Below are 23,246 nucleotides of genomic sequence, written 5' to 3'. Positions count from 1 at the left end.
TCTTTGGAGAAAGAGAAGTAGAAGCGATGTGGTATGGCCAGATATTTTTCCAGAGCATAGAAATTCTGAATATTAGAGCCTTTTGCAAACACACTTTCCAACACAGTGGATTACAAACCACGTGGCACTCCACTGAAGAATGGGGTGCCTGTATTGGTTCTGTCTGATTCTAAACTGTGTCCACACTGTTACCAAACTCACAGAGCCTCCATGATGACTAAGAATTGCATCAGCACTGAAGCAATGGCTCTCCCATTAGGAATATGCAATTTTAATCACCACAAAGCCACTGTCAGTTCGCCGGCCCCCCTTTCTTGGGTTGGCAGGACATGCCATGGTATGGAAGCCATTTTTACAGCTGCAATCGCTAGAAACCTGCTGTTTATAACTGAAAATTTCTGTGCTAGATACTACGTACAATACACACATTCACAGCTCTACTTTCTGCTCACCTAAGCCTTGCAAACCTTCTCTGAAGCTTAACAGGATGTCAGACAATATATCACCCCTCCCTACCTGAAGGGCAGCATCACGATGAACATAAATTGTGGCTAGGCTACTAAAGCCAGCCCAGATTTGTAGAATCTTGTGTGGTGCTTTATTTGCTCATTCAGACTAGGCGCTGTACCTGAGAGAGCTCGTCGTCTTCATCATCAAAAGTAAAAGCTTTACATTTGGAACTGTGCCAATATTCTTCCTCATCAACTTTCATTCTGTTCATCTGAAAAATAAGGCATTTGTTTGTGTACTGGAAGTATCCTCGCTTTGGTCAGTTTAGAACAACCCCTGGTCACCTCACTGACCATCACATATATCTACATGATTCCAGCTTCCACCCAGAACACACCTTATTCATTCATTCATTCAATTTCTATACCGCCCTTCCAAAAATGGCTCAAGGTGGTTTACACAGAGAAATAATAAATAAATAAGATGGAACCCTGTCCCCAAAGGGCTCACAATCTAAAAAGAAACGTAAGACAGACACGAGCAACAGTCACTGGAGGTCCTGTGCTGGGGGTTGATAGGGCCTACTATCGGACCTACTGTCAATAGCCAAGTCCTAGATAACAGCACTACATTTGTCCCAGCTCATTGAACAAGGCAGTCACACATTAAGGATTTGCACCCAGTGTTCATAAAACAACAAACCACACAATGGTGTGGTAAAAATAGACTGAAATGGCCTGACTGGTATACAGGAAAAATGAACTACAGGACAGACCCAGAAGAGAAAAAGGCAGAAAGCCACTTGCTACCTACAGCTCCCAGCTAAAACCACTTGAATACAGTCTACAATCAACTATCTTCAGCCCATCCTGAACAAGGAGATTTCCCTCTCACAGGCCCTGGATGGTAGGCTTGTCTTTGCTTGCAGGTAGCTCTCTGGTCTGAAACAGCTAACATAGACAAAAACCCAGGAACCAGACCGTCCCTGCAACAAATCCAGGTGCCACCTCTACAGGTGAAACTTGGAAAATTAGAATATCGTGCAAAAGTCCATTAATTTCAGTAATGCAAATTAAAAGGTGAAACTGATATATGAGACAGACGCATTACATGCAAAGCGAGATAAGTCAAACCTTAATTTGTTATAATTGTGATGATCATGGCGTACAGCTCATGAAAACCCCAAATCCACAATCCCAGAAAATTAGAATATTACATGGAACCAAGAAGATAAGGATTGTAGGAATAGAACAATATCGGACCTCTGAAAAGTATACAGTGTACTGTGCTTGATTGGCCAGCAAACTCGCCTGACCTGACCCCATAGAGAATCTATGGGGCATTGCCAAGAGAAGGATGAGAGACATGAGACCAAACAATGTAGAAGAGCTAAAGGCCGCTAATGAAGCATCCTGGTCTTCCATAACATCTCATCAGTGCCACAGGCTGATAGCATCCATGCCACGCCACATTGAGGCAGTAATTGCTGCAAAAGGGGCCCAAACCAAGTACTGAATACATATGCATGCTTATACTTTTCAGAGGTCCGATATTGTTCTATTCTTCAATCCTTGTCTTATTGGTTCCATGTAATATTCTAATTTTCTGAGATTGTGGATTTGGGGTTTTCATGAGCTGTACGCCATGATCATCACAATTATAACAAATTAAGGCTTGACTTATCTCGCTTTGCATGTAATGCGTCTGTCTCATATATCAGTTTCACCTTTTAATTTGCATTACTGAAATTAATGGACTTTTGCACGATATTCTAATTTTCCGAGTTTCACCTGTACTCACATATCCATCCAGGCAACACTATTACAGGAGATTAATAACATCAACATACCATCAGGGACACAGTCACTAGCTCATATCCCAATGTGACATATGTCTCTATCAACAATGTCCTTCTACTGTCCACACAGCACAATCAAGGCAGTTTCCATGCTAAAAGAACAAGTAGTCACAAATCAGACATTAAAAACTGTAATGTTCAAAAACCAGTGGAAGAACATTTGAGCCTCCCAGGACACTCTGCTGCTGACCTGACAGTGTCACCATTTTTCAACAAAGGAATTTTTAAAAGGTGGATTCCAATGTGAAACTGTTGGCCCAGAACTAAAAAGTTCTGGACTTACTTATTTGCTCAGGCCTGAATTGGAACAATGGATTCCTCTCCCACTGCAAGTGTTATATGAGCATAGCAAAGGTGGGAAGATAGATCACTGAGCTCATCTTGTATAAATTTAAGCTTCACATAGAATTGTCCCAGGCTGTACTCCCAGTCTTGTACCTTATGGTCATTTAGTCTCTCCAGTTATGCCCTCTGCGTGTGTGTGTGTGTATATATCTACCAAATGAGGATAACACTTTATGCATCTGATAAGTGGGCTTCAGTGTACAAAAGCTTACATTACAATAAACCTTTTATCCCAAAGTACCACAAATATCTTTGCTGTTTTTCCAAGCAGGATATGTGAAATAAAAACAGGCCTTCACTTAGCAAACAAGAGCTCCATTCATACATTCTGTTCAACACTCATACAATCTGTGTGCAGTGTACACAGGTCCAGATCTGTACACAGGTCCAGTTATTCATACATGTGTTTGTATGAAATTAAATAAATAATCAATTATGTGAATTACTGTACTGTATCTGCATTCATTTTAAAAGTGAACTTGAGTACAGGCCCTTCAAATGCTGGTACAGAGAAGAAGTATACTGCTGTACTTGCATTCAGCATAACATGTGAATGACTGTACCTGTGTACACTGTCCACTCGTTGTAGGAGTGTTGAACATAATGTGTGAATGGCCTACATTCTCACACAGATTTGTACAGAGGCCCACTTATTCACACAGGTACAGCAGTACACATATCTGTAGCACACATTTGAGAGGCTTATACCTATGTTCGCTTTTAAAACGAACAATCATTTTTTCACGCACAAAAGTCATTTATACAAAAACACGTATGAGTGTACTGAAAACTGTGCATTCACACAACACAATGCCTGAGTAGGGCTAAGGAACAGCAAAAATGGAAATTGGCTCTACCAGGTCACTAACAGTGGAATAAGTAGATTTATAAAGAAACAACCCACGGGTTCAATGAAAGATTTTGCTTAACAGGTGTGCTGAAGACCACTGATCATCTTGTGCTGCCATTTTCAGCAAACAGTTGTGTACTTACAAACAGCACAGCTGGTGCCACCTTTAACATCTCAGAGATGTTACAGCCCTTTTAGTTTCCTGTTGCTCCAGCTGCTGAACAGTTCTGGAATCAAGTTACTTGCACAGAATATATCATGGAATAAATCTTCAATATTTGTTGTCATACACACACCATACCTAACAGTGCCACTGATCACTATGGAGCACACCACGCCAAATGTTACTCAAGAGGACAATCACATCCTTCACCAGAAGGATCACATCTTTCACCAGGGCAGAACAAAGCTGTTAGTAAGTTTGCAGCAAAGTAATTCACAATAGTGTATTAGCCCATTCTGCTTCCCCAGACATTGCCTCACAAAACAGGCCTCATTATCATCCTAATCTTCATTCCTCACTGTAGCCAAGCTTTAAGTACATGTAACCACATCTGCCACATTCTTCCCTCTCTATCTTAGTCTCCCTTCACCTCCCACCCTCCACTGCTTCCCCCATTGTCTATTTTAGATGGTAAACTGATGAGGTGGGGGGAAAGTCACAAACCTGTCAATTCAACATGGATTGCACTATATAAATAATACAAGCAGCAATAACAACAGCCACTGTAAAGCAAGTTAGTAGAATTTATTTTGGGAAAATCCAGAAGTAGCTACCTGCTACCTGGGCAGAGGCACCATTATTCAAATGATGACTCTCTTCTGCTTAGCGAGGGAGGTGCAAATGTCCTTATTCAACCCCCCCAGCACCCATCCTTCCAGTGACTGTTGCTGGTGGTGTTTCCCTCTTTTACTCTTTCGAGTGTGAGCCCCTTTGGGACAGGGAGACATTTTTCTCATATTTAAAAATTTAAACAGCTATGGAGGAAAAAGTTGTTGAAGAGCGATATATAAGAAACAACAGACAAACATTTCGAGTTGGCGCCGCCACCATCACACCCAAACTCTACGGAGGAATAAAAGGATCTGTATCCCAAGCGAACCCATGAATAAGTGTGGGGGGTGATACCACTTATCCGCCCTCCACAGGAAACAAAAATACGGATACCCTTGAAAGAGTAGGACAGACCGTCGGAACTGGAAGCTACGAACGAGCAAGGCGTCAGATCATGCAGGCAATCGATCCATTTTCTGCACTGGACTCGCCCTTCTCCGGGGGAACGGGGAGAGCAACACGCCTCGCTCTCTTTGCAGAGTCTCAACTCCTGGCGTACCGTAGAAGGGAGAGGGACAGTTGCCTTCGAAAAGCATGACGGGACTAATAGTTTCCGAGCTCCTCCTCGTCCATTCATACTAGAAGTGTGTGAGCACCCAAAAAACTACAAATCCCAGGAGGACTATATTTCCGAGTTCCCAGGAGGGAAGCCTCAAATGGGAAGATGACTGAACATGAACATCCAGCAAGCAAGCTAGCTAACGACATACCTTCCCCCTTCGCCTTGCTAACGGGTTATTGCGCTTCTAGAACTACAGAATCTTCATCAAGGGAGACCGTCACACAAAGCTGGCTTGGGCAGCTTTCTTGCAAGCTGTTAGCACTTAAGGGGTTAAAGCTAGGCGCAGAACAAAATACGTTTGGGATCGTAGAGATAGGAAAGTGGCGCACTGCCTGAACTTCGGGTAAAAAATTGAAAGCCGCCTTTAGTAAGGGTTGCCTATAGGAACAAGGTGGTGACACTCTAGGCTTTGGCATCTCAACGCTACAACCCTAATTATCTATAAATAGGAAGTCGGGGTAGGAACCTAGTTCTCTTTGGTCCTGGTACGCCATTACTTTCTACATGAAGAAGAAGAACCCACCCAACCTAGTTCTCTTCTAGACCGGAAGTGGCCGTCATGTCTCTATGATTTTCTTCCCCTCCCCCAAGAACGTTTTACGTGACTGGCTGGATCTCATTGGCCATAGATAAATCAGATCAAGTAATGCTATAGACTTGAAGTAGCTGCATGATCGCAGTCCTTACGGTCATTTCCTGTCTGGAGCAGACCTGGCTTTCCTCTCTGACTTCCAAAAGCAAAGCCGGGGCGGGGGTGGTGATTCACTATTAGAGATGCCAAGGCCTAGAGTGGCGCCACTCTACCCCTATAGAGATCCATAGCCAAAGGCGGTCAATAGTTCTCCCCGCATGACACTCTGGTCTTCTCCTTCCCTCTCTCTATGGTGTGGGAGGGCTGGAAGGGAGAAGCGGAAGGAACCTTTGCCGGTGACGGAAACCAAGAGGCGGCGCGGCTGCCGGCGCTTCTAGTAGCTTCTAGGCGCGCGCGCGCGGTGACGGCGCTGGGCATCGGCAGGAGCAAGAGGCGGCGGCAACAACAACTCGGGAGGCACCGATGGCCAAGTGGGGGGAGGGAGACCCCCGCTGGATCGTGGAGCAGCGCGCCGACGCCACCAACGTCAATAACTGGCACTGGTGAGGGCGCGAGCGAGCGAGCACGCGGTGGAAGAACGGGGGGTGGAGCTGTAGAACGGAGGAGGAGGAGGAGAGGGAGCTCCTCTCCCAGATCCCGCTAAGGGGGCTCGCAGGTGAGGCGGGAGTGAGCATGTGCGACGTCGCGCCCTTCAGGCTCCAGCCAGGGGGTGGGGGGGGGGGGCGCGTGGCTGCTGTTCCCCCTCCGCCCGCCTCGACTCGGCACTCTCAGACTGTTGCTGACCCGCAGCCGCATCCTTTGCCCCCTTCCTCTTTGAAACAGCTCTGCTTAAGAGTGGCTGCTGTCCTCCCAGGTAAAACGTGCAGCGTGCAAGGGGAGGAGTGAAACCCACCCACCCCCAGCATTGCCTGGCCTAGGCCTGTAATAGCCGCTTGATCCGCACCAGACAGTTGCCGAAGTCCTTCGTGGCTTGGAAACGAACGTCGTGTCGCCGCCTCCTCCTAATATCTGCAGATCGAGCACGGAGCTGGGGCTGGCTGTTCTTGAAGTTGGCAGCCCTAGCTGGCTGCGTGGGATTGCGGCTCTCGTGTTTGCGACCTTGCGTGCCGTAGGGCTCGAATGCATCACCTTGCGAAGCAAGCCAGGCTCTGAGTGCCTGCAGAACAAAGGCCGGTTGGGACAGAGCTGGAGGCAGATCTGCACTTGAATGCTCTCTGAGGCTGCACAAGCCTTGTCATTTTTATCTCGGGGCTTTCTTGGACTTGTGACCCTCAAGCTGCGCTCCCCCCCGCCCCCCTTGTCTAGCCAAGTTGCTGCATTGGGGTTGATTTGCATGCCAATCAGCAGTGTGGCAGTCATGTTAGTAACGTATTATGTATAGCACAGTGTATGTGTGTCTGTGTCTAGGGAGGAACTTGACACTCTGTGATAGGATTTGAACTTGGAGACATCCAGAAAAATTGATTGGAAGCAGGCAAAAGGAAGGATATTACACATCACACGTTACCATGGGATCCGTTGCAAGATGATGCAGATTAGTCTTTAATTGAAAAAACTGGTGACATGGGCTGTTTTAAGCAAGCTAGCAAGAGACAGAACATTAGAATTTAGTCTGATCTATGAAGGCTATTCTTCTGTTCCATTAAGAATGCACTAGAAGATCCTCTGCATGATGACCTCACATGGTGATAGGTGCACATGGCCATGAGCAGGAAAGGTATACACAAGGTTTTCAAGCAATTGGGTGCATTGAGTGGCTGTATAAATAGGTCCTCCCTGCAGCAGTAAAATATCTTTTTACTGTGACATCTTCCAGACTTCTGAATCTTAGTGTAGTCTGAACTTTAATGGGCAGCAACCTACTCCTTTCAGAATTAGTGCCTAGACAAGTTATACAAGCCACATATGCCAATTCCATCCTGTCCCTGAAAGTTCCCATCCCGTCAATTTTCTCCTCTTGAAAGCTGCTGCTCTGTGTTGTGGGACAACTCGAAACATGATCGCCATGCTCCTGATTTATGAGGAGGGAGAAGCTGCTATTTTTTGAGCTGTAGGAAACTAAGGGAGGAAGGTGGTATAGGATGGGTGTTCCTTGCTGCCAGTTGATTATATCACTAGAAATAGACCCTATTCTGTCTGGACTCAGATCTGCTCTGTATCTTTGCGTATCATGGTTAATTCAGTCCTGGGGAATGAGCATTCTTTGGAACTCCTGAGAGCTTTCTGTTTGGCAGCTGTTTCTCTCTCTTCCCCTACACTGCCACCATCACCCTTAAGGAAAAAAAGCCAAACAGAAGAATGGTGACACAGGCAGTGTTAAGTGAGCCAGTGGCTCATTCTGCAGTGTTGAGGAAGCTGTCTGTTTCCAAGGATATAATACTAATGCAGCAATACTTAAACAACCATAAGACATGCCGCTATCTTCAGCCTAGACAACACACTTTGTTTTCACATTCAGATTCTGCAAAAACCTGTCAGGCTGGGTTTTCAAAACGGAATCCTGGGGAATTGAGGAGCCCTATTCTGAGGACATCAGTCATTTGCTGTAATGGTATGAAGAACTGAGCCTTCCTTCCCCACTCATCCACATGAATACCATGTGGTCATTCAACTTTGTAGATCTTGTTTGTTTGCTTATTTGTACATTTATATCCCACTCTTTCTCCAAGGAACCCAGAGGTACATGATTATGTTTATCCTCACAATAACCCTGTGAGGCAGGTTAGGCTGAGAGATAAGTGACTGGCCAAGAGTCACCCAGTGAGTTTTATGGCTGAATGGGGATTTAAACTCAGGTCTGCAGGCCCTAGTCCAATATTCTAACCACTGAAGTGCACCGGCCCTTGGTGTGAATTTCATAGACACCCATATAATGGATTTTAAAAGTGTGTGTGTGAGAGAGAGAGTCAGTGGGAGAGTGAGTGTCTGACACATCAGATTAGACAGTAGCAGGAAAGCTAAGTGATTTGTTTTGTATTATATTGGATCAAGACCTGGAAGGGCTGGATTCACTTTCTACCTCAGCTGTTCATTTTCTCTGTGCCTTGGTTTTCCTGGCCATAAAGTGGGAATAATGGACTTGGTAGGGATGTGAGGATTGTAAGTACTAAAGCATAAGTGTCACAGGCAGTAGGAATTTGTGGAATTCCTGGACAGAAGGAGAAGGACCCTAGGATTGGCCATTGGTGCATGAAAGGCTTGACACACGTCTAGTGTGATAAATATGTCCCTACTTTAAAACATTTTGAAACCATGTGCTATATTTGAATTTGGTTCTTATTTATTTATTTATTTATTTGATATATTTGTGTACCACCCAAAACGTACATCTCTTGGTGATTCTTGTGTTTCTGTTAGAAGAACAGGACAATCCTGTTTGTATCTATTATACTCTTAAACTTTCTTTGTCACATTACAATCTCCTCCCTTGGGTAGATTAAGTTCTGTGATCTTGGCTGTTGTGAGTTCATACTGCCAAGTGGTGCTTTACTGCTGATACAGATGAGCAAACGTTTGCAAAGATTGAGAAAGATTCGATTATAAAAATAATGCCTTGCATCCTTTGTAGGAATTGCATGCGGGGACCATTTCCATGTGTGTGAGGAGGAAAGGGACAATTCTCAGCAATCTTCCCACTTCGCATTACAGCTGCCTGTACTTCTCAAAATATTCATCTGATGCCCCACAACCCTCAGAGACATCTTTTTGGAAGCACAGGTGACTGTTGAGAGAAGGGGGGAATAGCTGAAAACTTCTGCACCTCTCTGTGTACACGTTGAGGTGTTACTCGTGCACAGTTCGTGCTCAGTCTGTTGGGCAATAACTTTGAGCCCAAACTTTCAGTCTCCCTCCACGTCTGTCTTGTAATGAAAATTATCTGCAGTGTCCCACTTCAAGAGAACCCAGTCGATTGGCTAGAATGATGCCAGTTGTCCTGAATTCTTGTTGGATGGTGGGAATCCACTGGGATTGGATGCTCATTGATGATGATGATGATGATGATGATGATATTCTCAGATTACTGGGTAGTTCTTACACTTTGAAAAGGGATAGATTCCCTGAGGTAATGGAACTCACTGTCAGTTGAGTTCCACATGGCTCCCTTGCTTCCAGTTTTCTGGAGGCGTTTGAAGACTGCCCTTTTTATTCAGGCCTTTGACTTCCAAAGAGATATTATGTAGGTGTGCTTGTGAGTTTATTTGTATTTTTTATTTATGTTTTGTTTTTATGATTGTCTTAAAATTTGTTATTCCCTGTCCTGGGATCTCAGGATGAGGACAGTCTACAAATATAAATAATAAACAAGAGGTGGTCTGTGTGATTTTGACCGAGAAAGCCATCCTGCTTTTACCATGAACTGAGATGATGATCTCACCAAGGTCCCTTGCTGATGCCAGAATCCGGAGCTAGTCTGGTGCTTTCTCACAACCTTGGACTATGTAATCTGTGGTAAGGATATGCATGAACCTGTTCGAAGGCCCTTTTACGGGCCTCTGAACAGGTTCAAACATGGAGCCCGGTTCGAAGTTTGAACATGACGGGGGTGCCTCTTTAAGGGCGAGGGAGGGTGCATTTAGCCCTCTTGCCGCTTTCCTCCCACTGGCACTCGTTACTGTTAAAAGTCTTTGGGGCGGCAGCATGCCTCCCTGCCGCCCCGTTGCCCTCATTGGCCAGAAGTACAGGGCACGTGTGCACTACGGATGTGCACGGATAGGTTCGGAGGCCATTCTATAGGCCTCCGGACCGGTCCGGACACAGGGTGGTCCAATCCGGCAAGATTCGGGTGGGGGGTTCCAATAAGGACGGGGGGGCTTTACTTACCCCTCCCAACAAAGGCGCCGTATTTCCTTGAGCAATCGGGCGGCAGGATACCTCCCTGCCGCCCGCTTCAATCCCCGCTTGGCTCCTTAAGAAATAAGAATCGGGCGGCAGGATACCTCCCTGCCGCCCCCTTCAAAACCCAGCTTGGCTGGCGGCCGCCCCCTTCAAGTCCCCTGCTGCCCCCAATCCCCCTGCCGCCCCCTTCTTGCCAGGTCTTCCATTGAAAACGGGCGGCAGGATAACTCCCTGCCGCCCCTTTGCCGGCTTGGCTGCACATGGCACCGCCCGATAGCTCAATGAAATACGGCGCCTTTGTTGGGAGGGGTAAGTAAAGCCCCCCCCGTCCGTATTGGAACCCCCCACCCCAGTGCCAGACCGCAGCGCCGCGGTTCCGTGCACACCCCTAGTGTGCACCCGTCGTGTGCATGCACGGCAGACAGGCGCACACGCTCCTAGTACTTCCAGCCAATGAGGGCAACTGGGTGGCAGGGAGGTACACTGCCACCCCGAAGACTTTTAACAGTAATGAGTGCCGGCAGGAGGGGTAAGTGTACCCTCCCCCACCCTTAAAGAGGCACCCCCACTGTGTTCGAACCACCCAGCCGCGGTTCTGTGCACATCCCTAATCTGTGGCCGTAGTAACTCTTGGGTAACTCAGGCTTGAGCTATCCTATAGGAATATAGTATATAGCTAGTGTAGAGAGAGGTGGTGAAGAGCTCTCACCTTCTAGAGAGCTAGAAATCTGTTCCTTTAAAAAAAGCCAATCATTCATTTTTCCTAATAGAAATATCTGAACTGTAAGATGTCTTTGTCCTGGATGGGGACCTTAATACTTAATCCTCCTCATGTTTGCCTAACTGCTCTGGGTCTTTGCTGGTGAAGTAATATAAAATACAGATACAGGATGGACCTGAGAGAATGTAATACAGGTTCCTGGTAATGCTTGGAGCCCTTCTTTCCAAAAGGAATGTCTCCGTTAATTCCATGATAGTCCGGTGAAAAGTGAAGTAAATTATAATGATTAGGAGAATAGAATTGGAGGTTAATCTGATTTGGCTATTCAGCCCTGTCTGATGTGGTTTATAGGTTCCGCTTGGATGTACTGGGTGTGCTTAGTTAAATGTCTTGGCCACCCTCTCCCCAAAATATCCCAGGGAGATTTCCTGAATAAGCCCATTTGAAGCATTACTTTTCAAGCCACGTTGAGGCAAATATTACTAGAGGATGAAGGAAGGGACAAAGGAGGTATACAAATAATTCGTAAAGTCGGAATAAAATAATATCTGGCAGAGAGGACAAGAGAAGTATGCATTGGGAAATTAGCTTTTTACGGTACTGAAGTGTAAAAGACAGAGGCAGCCAGCTGTGTCTGTTGCATATTTCAATTTCAGACATTTTGTCTCTCTTAGGACTGAAAGAGATGCATCTAACTGGTCATCGGAGAAGTTGAAAACTCTGCTTCTGGCTATTCGAGCAGAGAATGCAGAGGGTTCTTGCGAAGTGACAGAAGTGAGTAAATTGGATGGAGAAGCCTCCATCAACAACCGCAAAGGAAAGCTAATTTTCTTCTATGAGTGGAACATCAAGTTGGCTTGGACAGGTATGTCAGCTGTTTTTCTTTCACATGTGCAAAGAGCCTATTATAAGGTTCTATAAAATATTCTTCTCCCTAAAGTTTATCCAAACAATTAGGAAGGACTAGAAAATTATTATAACTGAGTTTCTAAGATGCCTAAAGCCATTAGAAGCTACTGTTGGGAAAGTGAGATAAGACTATTTAAATTAATATATTGCTATTTACAGGCACCTCAAACACAGGCGTGAAGTATAAGGGGCATGTAGAGATTCCTAACCTTTCAGATGAAAATGATGTTGATGAAATTGAGGTAAGTACAGTTGATATTGCTGACCGCTATTCAGTCAGTCTTTTCCAGTCAGATCACAGAGCTGTCCCATATTTTCCAGAAAGATTCAGGCTCCTGCTCCACTTTTGAAGAAGGAAGGAGATTTGTTCTACCGTTCATTTTATGACTTTATGGATGTCACTTTTTTAGAGTATCTGCTTTAGAGTATCTGCTTTGCATGCAGAAGGTCCCAGGTTCAATTCCTGGCTTCTCCAGGGAGCTCTGGGAGAGAATCCTGCTAGGAATGTGCACAAACTCTCCCCGCCCCCGGCCTCTTAACGCCAGACCTCCAAACTGGTTCAGTATAGACAGTACAGAGCTAGATGGACCAATGGCCTGACTCTGTATAAGGTAGCTTCCTATGTTTCCATGCTTTTTATAATGTTTAAAGACATCTGAAGTTGACTTCTGGTTTTTGCTACTTGAGCAGCTATTTTGTAACCTGTGTAGTATTTGGTACTCAATTTTTTAAAAAAAAATTCATTTTTTCAGAGATGGATGCAGCACATAGTGAAAAATAAAGCAAGAGTGCAGGTTGTTGTGAAGTGTAAGCTTGAAGTAATAGAAAGCAGCACAGCTACAGCTTCCAGATTCTCTCTAGAAACTACCTTATGGATGCAGTGCAAATTGAGCTGTGCAGCTGGACCTTACATTCTCCCCCCGCCCTTTTTTATTCCTAGATCAGTGTTGGTCTCGCCAAAGATGAGCCGGATACCAACCTGTTAGCCTTGATGAAGCAAGAAGGCGTAAAACAGATCAGCGATGCTTTGGGCACTTACATCAGCACTCTCAAGACAGGTATGCACAGAGAGTAAGAGAAATAGTAGAGGCCTCCTTGTAAAGTTCTCCTCACTAGCTTTCAAATGGAGGACAGCTGTATTTTTCTACCTCTGTGTGGAAATATGTTTGCTTGGGACAGACAGTGGCTCTGAAGTGTTTGGAGATGAAATAAATGGATGTTTGGGACTTCTCCTGCACCTTAACGTCTTTTATTCATTTTATAACTTTAAGAGAAAATGGACAATTCATTTGAGACAATTGGCATGTGCCCATCAAATCTGAACAGAAAGTGGTAGAGAACAACAAAATAAAGGACTGGTGACATGTTCCAGTGTAGGATAATATTTGTCATCCAGTAACCCTGTACTAGGGCACCTTTGAAGAGTGGTGTTGCCTCAAGTGTGTAGAGGGGATCAGCCCATCCAACAGAACCTCTACCTATAGCTAGTTGTGACAAGACCAAGTGTGAAGATATAGCACTACTACCATGAAATATAGTTACATAGATTATTATTTTCTTCAGGTTGCATCAAGGAAATGGACATCATTTACTCTACTGCACAGGAATAGACAAGCCTAAAGTCATAATGCTCCTCTAAAATGAAGTGTTTTGGGGAATCACTCATAACTTTTCTCCCTCAGAGAAGGAAAAAGAGCCATAGTTTTATCACTTAGTTGTCAGCAATGCTTGAGATCAAATTGAAAGAAACAGGCATAATGCCTGTGGTCCTGGCCAGGCTAAGTAAAGATCCTTCTGTCACTGACTTGAACCTTGGCACTTTTGGTCTTGGGCAATTTAAACATGAAGAAATGCACAAGAAGTGCCGGGATTGGTTACTCACATGTTCTTGCAGCAGCAGCAAGAGAGGGGTGTAGAATACCAGGGTTTAGGGAAGTGGTTTGAAATCTAAATATTGACTTGAAATTACACAGCAAATACTCAGTGGTATGTTTCTAATAATTTAATCAGAAAGCATAGCTTGTCATTACTGTAGGGCCATATTTGTTTTTTTCACTAAAGCACTTTGTATAGCTTCTACTACACCTTCCTTTTAGATAACTTTCCAGTTTCCTAGTGGTCCTTCTTTATGTATTTGTTATGAAATGTGAATTAATTTGTGTAGACTCTTGGCCTAAAATAATGTAATGTTAATAAATTTTCAGAGTTTACCCAAGGCATGATTTTGCCCACAGTGAACGGTGAACAGTCACAGCCAGAGTCAGCTCCTCATCCTTTTCGTAAAACAGAGGAGCACAGGGTAAGCAAGCCAGTTTCTGGTGCATCTTCATTTGAAAGAAGCTTAGTTGGACACATGCATTTTACAGAATGACATTTCCTGACTCTGATGTTATAAGTAACAAGACACAGAAGTGGCTCCTTGCAGCTACGGGCAGCAGACCTGCACTCTTGTGTGTTTCTGTCAGGCAGTCACAGCCAGTCCTAGCTCTTGAGCATGTGTGTGTACATATAAAACGTTTTATAGATGTACTGTTAGAGTGCAGCAGAGGAAATGGTCCTAAGCACTAAGCATTGTTTGCCAGAATGTTCTATAATGTGATCTGTATTCCCTCTAAGGTACATACCTGCGCACAAAACTCCAGGCCCCTGCGCAGCTGTTCTTAGCATCCGCAGAGTCCCGCTGCACTGCTGCTCATGCTGCCTTTTTCAGTCCCCACTTCCAGCTTCCCCCCACGGAATTCCTTCCTCCAGTCCTCGAGCCTTGGGCCCCCCACCCCCACCCCTGCCATGGGTGAGCTGCTCCTTCCTTTCCCTCTGCTGCACCATGCCATGTTGCTCCTTGCTTTTCACTTTTTCCATTTGCACGGCATGCAGTGGCATGCTGGGGAAGGTGAACTGAACCTTCCCCCCCCTGCAAGCCACGTCTTCCTTTTCCGCGCGCCATACTGAGCAGAGCCAAGCCACTCTCCTGGCTTGGAAGAGCATGAAGATTTTCCCTTCTTTTCTCCCGTCCTGCTGGAGAAGCAAGTCCCACTGAACTCAAGGGAGTTTACTTCTGAGTAGACATGTTTGAGGTAGCCCTGAAAGGGGAGGAAAAGGCTTTCCTGGGGTGAGAAGGGACACCCCCCCACACACACACACACCTCAGCTTTACACAGGCACACAGCCTCCCACCTTGGAAAAAGGCACCAGAGGGCTCTATGTGCCTTTTTAGTGGAGACAGGAGAAAGTCGAGAGCACGGAGAGGCAAGGGTATGCAGTGTGTGGGGTGGGGTGTGTGTGTGCTTTTGTGGCAATCCAGGCAAGTTCCCCATCCAGGCAGCAGTAGGAGACACCAGACTGAGACCACCACCAGCCCCAAACCTGGGAGGCTGTCAGCGAGTGAGAAAAGGGCCCTGCATCCTCTCTCATCTCCCCACGCTCCGTTCTTCCTGTATCGGTCTATCCACAGGCAGCCATGCTGGGTCTTCCCACCTTCCCCTCCCTCCTGGGCTATGGCGGCTCCTGGACCAACCTCCCCTGCACGAGGGATGAGCACCTAGCTCACCCCACCCCCACCTCTCCAAGCCTTGCCTCGGCTTCCTTGGGCAGGGTGCACTTTTGCTCCTTTCTCTTCTGCCCTGTCGTAGTCACTCATTCTCTTGCCGCCTTTCAACGGCTTTTCTCACTGCCTCCACCTGCTGCAGTGGGGTGGGGCTCCCAGATTGCCAAGAGCATCCCCACCCTACCCCGGAGCCCTTTCCCCCCAGCCACACACTCTTGCCTCTCTCCACTGTTTGATCCAGACTAGAGATGTGAAGGTCTGGTGGGGGGGGGGGGGCTGAAAAAACAATTGGGAGGGGTGGCTTTTTCCGCATGTGAGGAAGAGTGAGAGAAAGAGGAAGGAGGGAAGGGAGGGAGGAAGAAAGAAGGTGGCTGGAGGTGGCTTCCCCACAGGAGTGAATGGAAGTGGGGGTGGGGGGGAAGAGGGATTCTGCTTTTCTTGGACATGATATTTTCTTGGTTATTGAGCTCATTATCGAGTGTTTACAATTTGCTGAGGACAATAATAGTTACAATATGAATTCAGAATTTTTCTGAAAAAGAAAAAATATTAAAGACTCTATTAAATACTCATGTTTAAGTAATGAAAACAGCTATAATTACAGTTTTCAGTTAATTAATTGAAGGGTTTTGTTCTGTATGTGATCCAGTTATTCCAGATCTTGTCTACTGAGGGAATCTAGCACACTTCCATGAGAATGATCAAATTTTGATAAGTGACAGAGAAGATAATAGAGCTGGCAGGAGGTATGGTTCTGCCAAGATCGGTCAAAACCAATCACCATATCAAGACGCTATTTTTAGATAAGCTCCAACAGAATAAATTTTGTCTTTATGGAATTTTAAGAACTTGGCTTCAACCCCAAATCTATAAATCCAATATTTAGTTAAAAATCCAGTTTTATAAATAGAATATCATATAAAATAATTATTTTGTTAACAGAATAGAATTGTAAAATACACATCTTTCCTTCCATATTTTGTGTGTGTGGTATCTATAGTGCCACATAATAATGCACACTAGATGATCCAGCACAGAGCATCTGCGCCCCTAGTCCCCCCACCCTGCTGCTTTTTTGCTTGCCACCCCCACTGCATTCTTCCCAGCCACCCCTCTTCTCCCCCTGCCCGCAGCCGCTGTGTCCGCCCACCTGCCAGGCCCACTTGCCATTCGCAGCCACTTCAGCCGCCTGCCATTTGCCACTCGCGGCTGCCCATCTGCTGGGCCTGGTCGCGGCCGCTGCAGCCACTCCAGTCACCCGCCCACCGGTCGCAGCCGCTCCAGCCACCATTTGCGACTGCCCGTCTGCTGGGCCCGCTCACCAGTCACCAGTCAAGTTGGTGTCGACTCTTAGCGACCTCATAGATAGATTCTCTCCAGGATGATCTGTCTTCAACTTAGCCTTTAAGGTCTCTCAGTAATGGGCTCACATTCTTTTGAAAGTGAAACTGATGCAGGTTTCTCAGACTGCAGAAACAGGACTGCTTTGTTTGCCACCATAAAATTATTGCAGTCTGGGGACTGGTAGGATCCATTGAGCAAAAGGGGTGGCTTTAGGCTGGTCCCTCTTGCTCCAGCAGCAGCTGCTAGTTCTGGCAGTGATTTGTCTTGTCTGGGAGGGTTTTGGAGAACTGTAGTGCTCCAGCGACCCACCCTAAGTGGTGCAGTGAGGAAATGCTTGACTAGGAAGCAGAAGGTTGCTGGTTTGAATCCTCGCAGGTACTACATCGGGCAGCAGCAATATAGGAAGATGCTGAAAGGCATCATCTCATACTGCATGGGAGGAGGCAATGGTAAACCCCTCCTGTAGTCTACCAAAGAAAACCACAGGGCTCTGTGGGCGCAAGGAGTCGAAATTGACTTGACGACACACTTTACCTTTTAGTGCTCCAGCACAGTCCAGTCACACCATGTTTGGCATATTGAGATCTGGTAGAGCACAGTGTGTAAGAGAGTGAGCTATTAATGGAGGTTCCCTCTGTTTAATTCTCAATCCTCTAGGTGGCCTCCGACAAGCCACGTCCTCTGAGTCTTCCAACAATGATATGAGGATAATACTTCCCTTACAGGTTGTTTGTAAGGATTACAAGAAGATAATTCATGTGATAGGTTTTGAACACTTGAAAGCTCATTGCAATTATGATTAGCAATTATGATTAATGTTTTATGTTGTTTTTAGGCTGCTGAACCTGTTGTTGGCAATGCACTTAAATCCAAATCTGTAGGAGTCAAGATTCCTACCTGTAAGATAAACTTGAAGGATATTTTCCCAACATCTCCAGATGAACTATACAGAGTATTCATTACACAAGAGGTAAGCCAGCAGGAGTATACCTAGAGATGTGGTTATGCTTTTTTCTGCCCTTTAAGTTTCTCAGAACAGAGTTGGCAAAAAATGTCTGTCTTGTCTGTTGAAGACTGTGAAGAATTGATCTTCTTGGTGTTTTAAAAAATATTGTTTAAAAGGCTAGATGTTGTTTGGAAGTAGGTCTAATGGTTACAGTGTATTTATATATAGGTCTGGAAACTGTTTATAGAGGGAGACTTTTATTGTAGTATTTACTGAGGTTGCTAGGCAGCCATTTTTGTTGCTAAGGGAGCAAAGGAAAGCTGAGAGGTTTGAACTTGCTACAGAGTTCCCATAGAAAAGATAGGGGCTAGGGCAGGAGAGGGCAAACCTGGCCCTCCAGTTGTTGTTGAACTACAATTCCCATCATTCCCAGCCATGTTAAATTGTAATTTATAAAGTAAGCAAGTGTAAAGTGATGCACATTGCGGAGGGGGGCAGGGGGGGATCCAACTTCACATATACACTGATGGGATCTGCGCTGTCGGTGACTGCCAAGGAGAAAGATCTTGGGGTCATGGTGGACAGCTTGTTGAAAGTGTCGACTCAAAATGTGGCAGCTGTGGAAAAGGCCAATTCCATGCTAGGGATCATTAGGAAGGGGGTTGAAAATAAAAATGCTAATATTATAATGCCTTTATAAAAATCTATGGTGCAGCCACATTTGGAGTACTGCATACAGTTTTCGTCACCATATCTCAAGAAGAACTGGAAAAGGTGCAGAAGAGGGCAATCAAGATGATAAGGGGCCTAGAACACCTTCCTTATGAGGCTAGGCTACAGCATCTGGGGCTCTTTACCTTGGAAAAGAGGCGATTAAGTGGAGACATGATCGAGGTGTATAAACATGCATGGAGTGGACAGAGTGGACAGAGAGAACTTTTTCTTCCTCTCTCACAACACTAGAACCAGGGGTCATCCCATGAAGCTGAAGGTCATGAAGTTTAGGACTGACAAGAAGTACTTTTCACACAACACATAATCTGTGGAATTCCTTTCCATGGGATTTGGTGATGGCCACCAGCTTGGATGGCTTTAAAAGGGGCTTAGACAAATTGATGGAAGGTAGGTCTATCAATGGCTACTATTACCTCCACCTCCAGCCTCAGAGACACAATGCCTCTCAATACCAGTTGCAGGGGAACAACAGCAGGAGAGGGGTCATGCCCTCACCTCTTGCCTATGGGCTCCCCAGAGGCATCTGGTGGGCCATTGTGTGAAACAGGATGCTGGACTAAATAGGCCCTGGGCCTGATCCAGCAGGGCTGTTCTTATGCTCTTAAATTGTTCACCCACCTCTGTGCTAGGGGTTTTGAAATCCCCTTAAGAGTTGGTCAGATAGCTGACCAGAATGTTGGTCAGGGTCTTTAACTGGAACAGAGATTGGTGTCCAGCAGGGCACACTGGAAGTAAGTAAGCTCTAGATGTGGGGATTGAGGTTAGGTGCCTCAGGGTCTAATCCTCCACAGGGACCACCATCCACCCCATCTTTCTCTGCATTGTCCCTCTAACCAGCTCACACATAGAAGAAACACTTGCTGGCTCACTACAGTGGAAGCAGCCTAGGCATTTGGAAACGACTTCAAGGAATACTTGCCACTTACCACTTTGCATTATGAAAGGGTTATATCTTCCTGCAGCAGGAGGCATGCTTCATACAGATTTATTTCAGATGTGACAGAGCTGCTCAACTTCATCCCTCCAGCTGTTTTTGGACCACAACTCCCAAAATCTCCAGCCACAGTGGTCAGTAGTCAGGGATTATGGAAATTGTAGGCAAACAGTTGTAGGAGGGCTGAAATTTAATTTTTTTTATTTATACATACATACATACATACATACATATATGCCCTGCTCCTCCAGTGCACTACTGCTCAGGGCAGCCCACAACAATGATAGACAGAAGAAACAATAAAAGTAATAAAATTAACAAAATTTAACATAATTAAACAAAAAAAAGTTGTCAGATTAAAAACCACGATCATTATTAGGTTCAAATTAAAGGTTATTTTAAAAGCTAAGAACTGAAAATTATAAAAAGCTAAAGAACCTACCATATATAACAAAAAAAATGGAGCATTAAAAAGCCTCCTTAAAAAGATCCGTTTTAAGATGTTTTTTAAAAACACTGAGGGAGGGAGCATGGCGAAGCTCTTCAGGGAGGGCGTTCCAAAGCCGAGGGGCCACAACTGAAAAGGCCCCCTCTCTAGTCCCTGCTAACCGGATCTCTGTTAGTGGCGGGGTCAAGAGCAGAGCCTGAGATGATAAGCAGAGGGCCCTGGCAGATTCATAATTTAATGAAGCTGAACAGCCCTGAGAGATGAGCATCCCTTTGGTTGATTTGGAAATGCAGTAGGAGATGGGAAAGGCCGCTGCCTCCCTTATTTTTGAAACTGCTCCTGTTCTCTCCAGTGCCTAGTGGAAGTCATGGCTGATGTACCTTGCTTTTTTGCTGCAGATGGTCCAGGCATTTACTCATTCGCCTGCTGTTGTGGAGGCTGATAAAGGAGGGAAATTCCAACTGCTAAATGGCAGTGTCTCTGGCGAGTTCACTGAACTGGTGAGTACTAACTGTAGTTTATTGTGTGTTGCCCAGTAGTCCTGAGAGTGCCACCTTTTCAGTCTCTGATCTGTTTGGGGCAAAATATCTGTGTTATCTCATTGAGTCATTTTTGTATGGCTAATGGGTTAGCTGGAAATAGAGGATAGGAGCAGTGCCCACACAAGAGAGTTAGTGCAAACCATTCTCTGTTTTCTCTTGAGCATCTCGCACTCCACTCAGTCATCATTTCTAAGATTCGGAGACCCTTGGAAACAACTTAGGATGTGGTGTGGGTGGTTGTAGAGAGAGGAGGAAATCCCTGGAAACCAAGTGGAGATACCTTCTGCAAGCATAGCTGCGTTTACACTGCTTGGACCAGAAGGGAAATAGGAAGCTGCCTTATACCAAGTCAGATTGTTGGTCCATCTAGCTCAGTATTGTCTTCACAGACTGGCAGCGGCTTCTCCAAAGTTGTAGGAAGGAGTCTCTCTCAGGCCCTATCTTGGAGATGCCAGGGAAGGAATTTGGAACCTTCTGCTAGCAAGCATGCAGATGCTCTTCCCAGAGTGCCATCCCCTAAGGGGAAGATCTTGCAGTGGTCACACATATAGTCTCCCATTCAAATGCATAGCAGGGCAGACCCTGCTTAGCAAAGGGGACAATTCATGCTTACTACTAAAAGACCAGCTCTCGGTTTCTGGCAATTCATTTACACTAACTCTCTTAAGCGAGTAATGTTCTAGATTCCATATTTGACAGGGAATACTGTCTCTGGGGAAATAGTCCATGTTACCTTGTATGGGACAGAAAACTCCCATTTTGAAGCATTAATTAAACAAATGTGTCATGGTGGATGACCGTGTGGATGTTTGTTGTATATCTGGTTCTGAGGAGGGAAACTGGGCAGGGAGTTTTGGTGGGTTGCAGCTGAATAACATGACTCAGGTTTTAATGAAACGAAAGCAGTTGTGCATCTAGAAACTTCCCCTTACTTTGTATAGTATGAGAAACTTTTGTGTTTCTCTTAAATAAAGCTGACATTTCAAGTCTTTCTGAATGATCTGTTATTTTCTTGAATATTTGTGGAAATCTGCTTTGTAGGTAGCTAAACTTGCTTTTCTTTCCAGGTTCCTGAGAAGCAGATTGCTATGAAGTGGAGATTTAAGTCGTGGCCAGAGGGTAAGTAATTTATCCAAATTGAACAAAGCGGAGGACTTCTTCCATTAGCAGCACTCCCACTGCCTTATACTAGTAGTGGCACCTATTTGGCAATGAAGATGGTTGAAAATGCAAAGTTCTCTTGATCAGCTAGAAGCTTTGACTTTACTTTGCTATATGCGTTTCCTTGGCATACCTAGTATATCTATGTAATCTCCTTTTTCCTGCAGGACACTAAATACTTAAAAGGAGAAGTTGGTAGAAGGTGGAATGATGTTTTCTAGTTGTCCTGTTGAGGTCTTGGGAAGGAAAGGACAGTGGTTTTTCTAGCTGCACCAGGAAAGAAGGGGAAGGAGAGCTGCTCTTGCAGTAGCGAGCATGAATTGTCTGCTTTGCTAAGGAGGGTCCACCCTGGTTTGCATTTGGATGAGTGGCTGCATGTGAGCGCAGTCTGCTGTAAGATATTCCCCTTAAGGGATGGGGCCCTAGCTCACCAGCAGAGCATCTGCTTGGCATGCAGAAGGTCCCAGGTTCACTCCCTGGCATCTCCAGGTAGGGCTGGGAGAGACGCCTTCCTGAAGCCTCGGAGAGCCACTGCCAGTCAGTGCAGATGTTACTGAGCTATATGGACCAGTGGTCTGACTCGGTATAAGGCCGGTTTCTATGTTCCTAAGCAGGTGGTTTGTCTGTTTCCCCAGGTTGTGCTACACTACTGATGTTGGGCTTTATTCTGGCTCTTCTAGGGCATTTTGCAACCATCACCTTGACCTTCAATGACAGAGCTGGTGAAACAGAAGTCTGCATGGAAGGGAGGGGCATCCCAGCCAACGAAGAAGAACGAACAAGGGAGGGCTGGCAACGATACTACTTTGAGAGCATTAAACAGACGTTTGGCTATGGAGCCCGCTTGTTTTAACACTGGCCACTGCGGAGAGTCTCAGCCTGAAGATTCTGCCGTGTGAACTGATTTGCTTTTTGTCTGTCCCTTTCTATCCTCTGTTTCACTGTTGTGACTAGCAGGATGGCAGGATGGCCCTGAAGGCCACTAAGCAGCCCAGATTCCAGCCCTTCACTGCTTGTGCATGTCTCCTGCTGCAGGGGATTCAAAGGTGGATTCTCATAAATGTACATACACCCGTATTGATAAATAAACGTAACTTAACGAAAGTGTATTGGCTCTCTTATCTGAATGGACAGACCACAAGACTTGGACAGAGAGCAGCATGATGCAGTCTCTTTAGGAAGCTAGCATGGAATCCTTAGCACAGCAGCTCAGGAGGCAAAAGAACTCGAAACATTCAGTGAGGACTTGAAACAAAGGAGCCAGAGGCCTTGAACATTCCGGCTTAGGGGTATAGGATGTATCCTTTTTTAAGGATGCAGCTTTGTAACTTTGCTCTCCAGGAAGTCTGCAGTAAGTTTGATGCAACACATCTTAAGCTGAATGGTTGTCTGAATGGCTAGTCTGAGTAACTGCATAAAAAGCAAAAAGGTCTAGGAAGAGAGTGCTACAAATTAATCCTGGGGTTGAAAGTATAAAAGCTAAGGCCTACTCAAGGCTGCTTCTCCCCCCCCCCCCCCCATTTTCCTCTCAGCTGTATTCCCTCTGTGTTCACCTCTTCTCTGAAAATAGGCATTAATGGTGGAACATTTACTGCCCAAGAAAATCAGGCTATTCCTCTCTCCAAATTGCACTT

At 45.5% G+C, this 23,246-nt stretch overlaps 2 protein-coding genes across 13 annotated transcripts in view; one reads left to right on the top strand and one right to left on the bottom strand.

Annotated features, from left to right (window-relative positions):
• Nucleotides 1-5,948, bottom strand: part of VIPAS39 (VPS33B interacting protein, apical-basolateral polarity regulator, spe-39 homolog) — a 29,184-nt gene extending 23,236 nt beyond the window's left edge. For 2 of the 8 annotated variants that reach the window (XM_053262249.1, XM_053262235.1), the window contains exons 1-2: nt 4,693-4,828; nt 629-721 (exon numbers count right to left, since the gene is read on the bottom strand). Coding sequence is in view for 6 of the 8 variants with exons in the window: in XM_053262235.1 (XP_053118210.1) it covers nt 629-721 (93 nt within the window). In the remaining 2 variants the exon portion in view is untranslated. Of the gene's footprint in view, nt 1-516; nt 722-4,533; nt 4,619-4,671; nt 4,829-5,048; nt 5,474-5,587; nt 5,744-5,819 lie in introns of those variants that run through there. The other 6 variants (XM_053262196.1, XM_053262216.1, XM_053262241.1 and 3 more) reach the window with 6 other exon arrangements.
• On the top strand, nt 5,897-22,716 carry AHSA1 (activator of HSP90 ATPase activity 1). Of its 5 annotated transcripts, none has more exons than XM_053262290.1 (11): nt 5,897-6,034; nt 7,951-8,043; nt 9,061-9,209; nt 11,724-11,914; nt 12,118-12,200; nt 12,899-13,016; nt 14,163-14,257; nt 17,682-17,816; nt 20,308-20,409; nt 21,519-21,570; nt 22,293-22,716. In XM_053262290.1, exons 2-11 carry the CDS (start codon nt 8,041-8,043, stop codon nt 22,463-22,465), a joined length of 1,101 nt encoding a protein of 366 aa, XP_053118265.1. In that variant the 5' UTR covers nt 5,897-6,034; nt 7,951-8,040; the 3' UTR covers nt 22,466-22,716. The 5 variants fall into 5 exon arrangements, with proteins under 5 accessions (XP_053118265.1, XP_053118247.1, XP_053118256.1 ...); XM_053262272.1 differs by having other exon boundaries at nt 22,248-22,716; XM_053262281.1 differs by lacking the exon at nt 7,951-8,043 and having other exon boundaries at nt 22,248-22,716.
• Nucleotides 22,717-23,246: the final 530 nt, after the last annotated feature.

This window comes from Hemicordylus capensis, chromosome 1, assembly GCF_027244095.1.
Source record: "Hemicordylus capensis ecotype Gifberg chromosome 1, rHemCap1.1.pri, whole genome shotgun sequence".
Classification (NCBI taxonomy): domain Eukaryota; kingdom Metazoa; phylum Chordata; class Lepidosauria; order Squamata; family Cordylidae; genus Hemicordylus; species Hemicordylus capensis.
Note: the sequence above shows the minus strand (reverse complement) of the source record. Positions and strands in the feature narration are given on the sequence as shown.

Coding starts and splice junctions, on each gene's coding strand:
- AHSA1 (XM_053262272.1), top strand. Junction 9,210..11,723: donor ACATCTTTTTGGAAGCACAG/GTGACTGTTGAG, acceptor TGTCTCTCTTAG/GACTGAAAGAGATGCATCTA. Junction 13,017..14,162: donor CATCAGCACTCTCAAGACAG/GTATGCACAGAG, acceptor ATAAATTTTCAG/AGTTTACCCAAGGCATGATT.